At 40.6% G+C, this 8,079-nt stretch overlaps 1 protein-coding gene across 1 annotated transcript in view; it reads right to left on the bottom strand.

Annotated features, from left to right (window-relative positions):
- The window catches only part of WDR64 (WD repeat domain 64), a 77,517-nt gene extending 76,137 nt beyond the window's left edge, over positions 1–1,380 (bottom strand). The window contains exons 1-2 of the mRNA XM_075089805.1: positions 1,230–1,380; positions 405–535 (exon numbers count right to left, since the gene is read on the bottom strand). Coding sequence (XP_074945906.1) covers positions 405–535; positions 1,230–1,380 — 282 coding nt within the window. The remainder of the gene's footprint in view (positions 1–404; positions 536–1,229) is intronic.
- Between the last annotated feature and the right edge of the window lie 6,699 nt (positions 1,381–8,079).

Raw genomic sequence — 8,079 nt, forward strand, 5'->3', positions numbered from 1 at the left:
TAATCAACAAATGGACGCATGCAAATTTCTAAATTATTTACTATCAAGGTAAATATGGAGCCCCTTTCTCAACTTGCTAAAATTAAATGTCACTTCTTGGGTAGGATAACATAGCAATGAGTAAGGTATTCTAAGCCAGTTCTTCAATTTAGCTTTTGTCTAGATCAACGAGAACAATACATTTTATCTAATTTTCTAGCTTCTAAGGAATATCTGTTTTTCAAATATTTTTTTTTTAGGAAATCAGTGGTAGCCTGGATAAGTAATGCCATGGAAGTGCCCCATTATGCCATGGCCCTCATTAACAACAGACTCATGAACAACACATAATCAACAGCTTAATACCATTACTTTTTAAGATTCCAATTAATTGATTATATTTGATAAATTTTAGGAATCCTTACCTCACACCATTCTGTCCTGGCATCAAGGTTGTTGCTAATCTTCCTGAAAAAGGCCTTAATATTATGTTCCTTGACTTCTGGACCAAAAAGCGTCTGTGTGGTTGTACAGAACTTATCATAGTCTATCTCATCTGTATGGGAGGAACAACATCCACAGACTTAAAAACTGGCATGGTACAGCTTCCTTCCTTATTGTCCCTACCACCTGTTTTATTTCTCCTTCAATATCAATAGCATGCAAGTTCCAGCTTCTCACACTGTATTCACTAAAGCATTTTGCAAAAAACCAAAAAAGTTCAGTCTTAACGTTCAGTCTTCTCAAAACGACCTGATTTGCGTTACATGACAGGAAACAGATAGATGAAAGAATAGGTGAAAAATTCTCACCTCTTCTTTCTTCCTTTACTCTCATACCACAGTTCTGGTTTGTTGATCTGAACCTGAATGGTGCATTTCATGCAGCAGTAGCCACTTGCTTTGAGAAAAGCAATGCTTTGCCCTGGTTATTTACAATTAAGCAACTAGATTTACAAAATTCATTGGGTTCGTGCTCTTACAGATCACTAGAAACAGCATCCTGCTAACTTGTATATGTGGCAACTCTGCCAATTATATTTTGTGAGCAATCACCATAGCATTACAATTTGACCAGAACTCCTAACAGGAGGGGAAAAGCATTCTCATAACACAATCTGCCTATTTCATGTAAAAATCAAGAAGTCACAGCTTGAACATTAATTTGAATACTTTCTTATAGTCTTGTCTCTGTGACACCCCCTCTCCATAGGAAAATTACATTTTTCCATCAGAAAGAGTATCTCTTACCCTCATCTTCTATATACAGGCCTAATCTCTCCTTTGTCTTCTGGGTAACCGTTTTTTCTACTAGTTTCTGGAACTGCTCCAAAGCATTCTTGAAATCTTGCACTTCAAAAGCGGAGCAACTCTCCTCATCACAATCCTTCCTTTCAGTCATCCTTTATTAACAGAGGACAGGGTAAGAGGGAGAGCTCTTCTTACAGCCTGGTCCAAGCCTCGTTTTGTCCCTTAAATCTTAAACTCCCACGTGAGTTCATATGAGATGCAGCTGTATGACAGGTACACCAAGCACTACATAATAAAAGAGAGGCAACTGTGGCTTAGCATCTCAAGCTGGCAAACATACTAGTGAACTGTTGATGTCACAACCCCTATTACATCATAGAATCCTACTCACTGAGCAGCCCTATATCACAAACCAAGATCACTAATAACCTGGCACGTGAGATTATTTGATGGTATCTCATGCAATTGGTGTTTGAACTGGCATGAACTTTCTCACTTCCAAAGCCAGGCAAGGATTTCATCAGGGTCCAATTCTGCTACAGCTGGCACTGCTTCAGCAATATGAGATCATATTCTCCAGTAAGAATACACCTTTGAGACTAGCTGTTGCCAGTTTATCATATCTTTCAGACTTTTGTCCTGAGTGAGGAAGAAGGAAGATTATACCAGTTTCATATTGTCTTCTTACCCTTTGGGTTATTTTCAAATTTTCTGCCAAAGGCTGTACACCAGCTATCACAGATAGGAACAGCTGCAATTGTGGATTCCCTTGGATTCACACATCATTTGGAGAAGAATGACAGAGCCAGTTCTCCATTTATATTTGCTCTGTGACAGAAGGACTGAGACCAGCCTGATGACATTCTAGCATAGGCTACTGCTGCAAGGCTTGTCCAGGTCTTTCAGTCTAGGTGAGGATGCCTGGTTTTACATTAGGAATAACAGCATTTTACCAGGGATGTTAAGTTATGAATTGCTATTCACATAGTACAAAGAGGCCAAAGACATCCAGTTCAACCTGAAAACTAGAAAAGCACTTTTTGACAGTTAGTTCTTGGGAGTAACACTGAATGTTTGCTTCCTTAGTAAATCTCTCTCAATTTCTTGAATATATGCCTTGTTGTCCCTTTATTGTATTCAAAATCCCTACTCGGTGAACTAGAACTTCCAACTAGAAATCCAATTACCCTGCAGAAATATTTTTTAATTGCATATATAATTATGATTGAGATTGCAAGAAATCCCGTGATGGAGTAGTAGAGTCTTATTTTCAGCTGTCCAGTTGCCTCTCCCTTAAGCTCTTACAAACATTCAAACTCCCTTTACTTGTCTTACTTAACTTCCAGTCAAGTTACTGTTTCTTTCTTTCTCCTAACATACAACTAATGAGCCCAGAGATTAAGTGTTGGCTGTTACCATGTGCCTGGCCAAACTACACCTATATGTCTTAAATGGTTACTATTTTGAAAAGTGTCTGCATTTAATTGCACCTAAGTTCAGTCAGGATCTTAAATCAGACTATTACTATACCAAGGTACTACAAGGACCTTACTGTTTTTGTTCTAGGGACATACACAAAAGCAGGATGGAGCTATGCAGAAAGGAAAATTGCGGCTACCACTTTCTTTTGAAAGTGACAGCCCAGAGCACTCACTGACTAATCAAAATTGTTTGATGTGTTACCCAATGTCTTGAGATCAGACAGAATTTCTGCACTGCAAGAGCACCAGTCCTTGTATTACATCAATGTTGTCTTTCTATTCCGCCAGATCTTAAATTCTTTACTGAACAGTGGAACCCAAAGCTATCCCACTGGAGTGGTGGTGAAGTGAATTTATTTTTCCCCTAGCTGAAAAAGAATTAAATCCAAAACTATCCCCTGAATGAAGAACATAGTGACTACCGAAGAAAGGGCAAGTACCAGTTCTTGTGGGAATATCCTAAAGAGTCAAGTTTCATTCATTCTTTGGAAAGGAATGATGTAAAAAGCTGTCTTCAAAGAATGCTTCAGTGCAGTGAATTTTAAGAAAGAAGCATCTTCCTGAAAAACAAGGTGCTTAAAAAAGGAGTTTTATGATCTGCACCTGTGGTCATTAGTAGTCTTCTATTGACTAAACAGTCACTTTTTTTTTTTTTTAAAAAGGATATAGATATTGGTAATTAATATATTAATTTCTTTGGTTTTTGTTATAATCGCAGGTTCCCTGCATAAGAAAGCTATTTGTCTTGCTCAGAGTTCTGGATTCTGTGCTACACCTCTGATGATCAATTTTCAGTTCCTACAACCTTTTACTGAATTGGACCTTTTATGCTTGATAACATTTTGCAGATTTTAAAGGCTTACCATTTTTTGACACTGCCATGTGAGGTGGTGCATCCTACTGTGAAGTCAGAACAACGGTGTTCTTCTTGTTGCTCTGCCATTTTCTTCTTTCTTGGTAACCTTATCAGGTTGCTAAAATCTACCTGTAAAACAGGAACAACACAGAATCATAGAATCATTAAGGGTTGGATAAGGCCTCTAGAATCTTCAATTTCAACCATCAACCCAACACTACCATGTCTCCTAAACCATGCCCTGAAGTGCCACATCTACCCTTCTTTTAAATACCTCCAGGGATGGCGACTCCACCACCTCTCTGGGCAGCCTGTTCCAATGCCTGACCACTCTTTCAGTGAATAAATGTTTCCTGATACCCAATCTAAACCTCCCCTGATGCAGCTTGAAACTGTTTCCTCTCATTCTGTTGCTAGTAACTTGGGAGAACAACTTAACCCTGAGTTAGCTCCTTTCAGATATTGCTAATCTCTATAAATTAATGTCTACATTTTTTGTGTGCGATTTCTGTGGTTCCTTTTGTATTGCTACACCATGCTGACATTAAATTCTATCAGCTTTCTGTTTATCACACTACTCCCATGTCTGCTGCACATTTACATGAATATTATTAGCATATTAAGTATAACTGAAGTGTAATTGAAGGTGAACAAAACTGTTCATAGCATTAGCTAAGCTTAAGCAAACATGCATTTATATTCATTCACTGATCTTCCAGTTAGTGAAGTAATTAATTCACATTCATTAACCCAATCACATATTTCTGTGATGAATCAAATTCTAAAGTACTTCAGAGAAGCACACCAGTGATAATGAGTAGAGGCTGGTATCTTCACAGAATCAGAATGGTAGGGGTTGGAAAGGACCTCTGAGGTCATGTTGTTGAACCCCCCTGCTTGAGCAGGGACACCCAGAGCAGGGGGCACAGGAACGCGTCCAGGTGGGGTGTGAATGTCTCCAGGGAAGGGACTCCACAGCCTCCCTGGGCAGCCTGTGCCCCTGCTCTGGCACCCGCACAGGAAAGATGATTTTTCTCATATTCGGGTGGAACTTCCTGTGTTCCAACTTGTGCCCATTGCCCCCGGTCCTGTCATTGGGCACCACTGAAAAGAGCCCGGTCCCATCGTCCTGACACCCACCCTTTAGATATTTATAGGTATCGATGAAATCCACCTCAGTCTTCTCTTCTCCAGGCTGAACAAACCCAAGTCTCTCAGCCTTTCCTCATAAGGGAGATGCTCCAGTCCCCTGATCATCTTCGTAGCTCTCCGATGGACTTGCTCAAGGAGTTCCCTGTCCTTCTTAAACTGGGGGGCCCAAAACTGGACACAGCACTCCAAATATGGTCTCACTAGGGCAGAGGACAGGGGCAGGATAACCTCTCTGATCTGTTGGCCACACTCCTTTTAATGCATCCCAGGATACCGTTGGCCTTCTTGGCCACAAGGACACGTTGCTGGCTCAGGGTCACCTTGCTGTCCACCAGCACTCCCAGGTCCTTCTCAACAGAGCCGCTTCCCAGTAGTTCAGCCCCCGGCCTGTACTGGTGCATGGGGTTGTTCCTCCCCAGGGGCAGGACCTTGCACTTGCTCTTTTTGTATTTCATGAGGTTCCCCTGGGCCCAGCTCTCCAGCCTGTCCAGGTCTCGTTGGATGGCAGCCCAGCCTTCTGGTGTATCAGCCGCTCCTCCCAGCTTGGTATCACCAGCGAACTTGCTGAGGTTACGCTCTGTCCCATCATCCAGGTCACTGATGACTATGTTGAACAGGACTGGACCCAGCACAGACCCCTGGGGAACACCACTAGTGACAGGCCTCCATCCAGATTCTGCCCCATTGATCACGACCCTCTGAGTTCTGTTGTTGAGCCAGTTCTCCGTCCACCTCACTGTCCACTCATCCAACCCACACTTCCTTAGCCAGTCTATGAGGATGCTATTGGAGACAGTGTCGAATGCCTTACTGAGGTCGAGATCGACAATATCCACTGCTCTCCCTTCATCGACCCAGCCAGTCATGCCATCGTAGAAGGCTATCAGGTTGGTCAAGCATGATCTCCCATTGATGAATCCATGTTGACTACTTCTGATAACCTTCTTGTTCTCTACATGTCTGAAGATGACCTCCAGGATGAACTGCTCCATCACCTTTCCGGGGATGGAGGTGAGGCTGACTGGTCTGTAGGTCCCCAGGTCCTTCTTCTTGCCCTTTTTGAAGATGGGAGTGACATTGGCTACCCTCCAGTCCTCGGGCACCTCTCCTGTCCTCCACGTCCTTTCAAAGATGATGGAGAGTGGCTCAGCAAGAACATCCACCAGGTCCCTCAGCACTCGTGGGTGCATCACATTGGGGCTCCTGGATTTGCGATCTTCCGCCATTCAAAAAGAACAAAACCTGGAGATCATGAATAAATCATGAGAAACATTGTCGTCCCTCTTTTTATTTCCCTCACCAAGGTAATGACCTAGATTATTTTGGTTTTTATACCAGTGCAGATGTTACTGCTTTCTTAAGCAGATGATTAAGTTTTAGATGAGAAAATTCCACAAGAACAGGCAGGCCCTTTGACCTTAGCTAGTGTGTCCTTGCTCCCAGATTTAACAGAGGCATCATGAATTCATAAAGTTTAAATCCAGAAAAGACCTTGAGATCTTCTACTTTCACCTCCTCTATGTTACAGATCATTAAATATCGGCTATTTGTCACTGTAATGACCCCAACAACTTTGTTCTAAAGCATAACTTGTGGAAAAGTATCAAGTTTTAATCTGCAGACACTAAGAGATGAAGAATCCATCATGTTTGTTCCAAAGTTTAATTGCTCGCATTGTTAAAATTTAAGCCTCCTAATTGAATTTGTGTGGCTTTAGCTTCCATTCAGCAGTTGTTGGAATGTCTTCACTGATTTAGAGTAATAGTTGGTATATTCTCCTACTAAAGGCCTTGGTACATGAATTACTTCTCCATTTTTTCTTTTGTTAATTCAAGCTGATTGCACTCTCTGCCTCCTACTGCAACATTTTGCTTCAGGCCTCAAAATAATGTTTGTAATTCTTTTCCACATTTTTCAGCCCTTCAGTATTTTTAAAGAATGCTGATGCCATGTTGTTGTATTGTACTATAATAAGCAAATTGATACTCTGGTCAAATAATGAATTTCAGTCTATATGTTAACATTGCTTTTCACTAGACCATATTGATCAATTTCTTTGTATTGTTCTTTATCTATTGATCTCCAGATAAGCTTTTCTGTTTCTTTACCCAAGGCTGATGACAGGCTCATTCGTCAAGGCTTTCTTGAATTGCTGTGCGTGGAATCTCTGCTCTATGGAGACTCTGTAGTTGAAAGGAAAGGAGAAATTGTATTTTATATTTTTTGTGGCTATCTAAAGGATTTACATCAATCAGGTATGTTTCAAGAATATCAAAATCACTTCTTCAAAAAACAGATAAAGAGCATAATCGTCACACACACTTGGGAAAACAGCTGAATGACAGTTTTGAAACATATAGGGAAGACAACAATTTGGTATCAAATAAATTTACTGAAAATAATGCATGCAGGTGTCTCTGCAGGAAATTGCTAGTTCTTCAGGGAAAGTGGTGTTTTGAGACATGCTACCTAACTTTCTAACATGAGCAATGCAACTGCTTGAAGTTCTATCATTTCCTCTGGGAAGAGCATAAAAGTTTCTGGGTACTCCTGCTCAACAGCAATGAGTATGTCTTTCGACTAGAATAAGAGAGAGACTTTGGCAGAGAAAAGCAGCACTGATTCCTGGAAAAGGGAGGGATACCTTGAGGATGCTTTTTTGCTAGTTCCAACACTAATTCTCCTGGAAAAAGTTTCCCTTTTGTGTCATGGTACTCAGTGGCTGGTCAGACACTGTATCTTTGTCAGAGCTACAGTGTTTTTGATATATCGCTTCCAGCTGAATCCTTGTTAGGCAGTGTTTCCTGTTGATTAATTTTTCCAGTCTGTGTCATCTAAGCATGTATGACAATGAGGCTATTCTCATTTCCCAGTTAATAACAGTGGTTTAAGATTTATAAAATATGTTCACTTCCATCCTTGGAAGGGAAAGATTAAGAACAGAAAGCTATGTTTTATACTCTTGCAATCACCTATGAAGAAACTTCATGTTATAATAAAAATACATGGAAACCCCCCAAAAATAAACCATTGCTTTCAGTACAGGCTGATTCTGTTGTCTTTGATGTTTAAACTCAAAAAAAATGTACAGTGCCATTTTAAAAGAAGATGTGATGACTGAGTGGACTGACAAATCAAAGCAGAGAAGATAGGAACTGCATTGAAGATAAGCGAGGTCTAAAAGGGAAATTCAATATTAAACTGATGAGTAACAGAAAGTCCTTGCATTAGTAAGTCTACAGTAGCATTAACTGAATGAAAAGCATTTTCTTTTGTGTCTCCCTGACTGATACTGTGGAAAGCATTGGATATGGAATATGATAGAGGTAATGTTTATTCAGAAGTCAAACCTTCCAACTCT

Source organism: Phalacrocorax aristotelis, chromosome 3 (genome assembly GCF_949628215.1).
Source record: "Phalacrocorax aristotelis chromosome 3, bGulAri2.1, whole genome shotgun sequence".
NCBI lineage: Eukaryota > Metazoa > Chordata > Aves > Suliformes > Phalacrocoracidae > Phalacrocorax > Phalacrocorax aristotelis.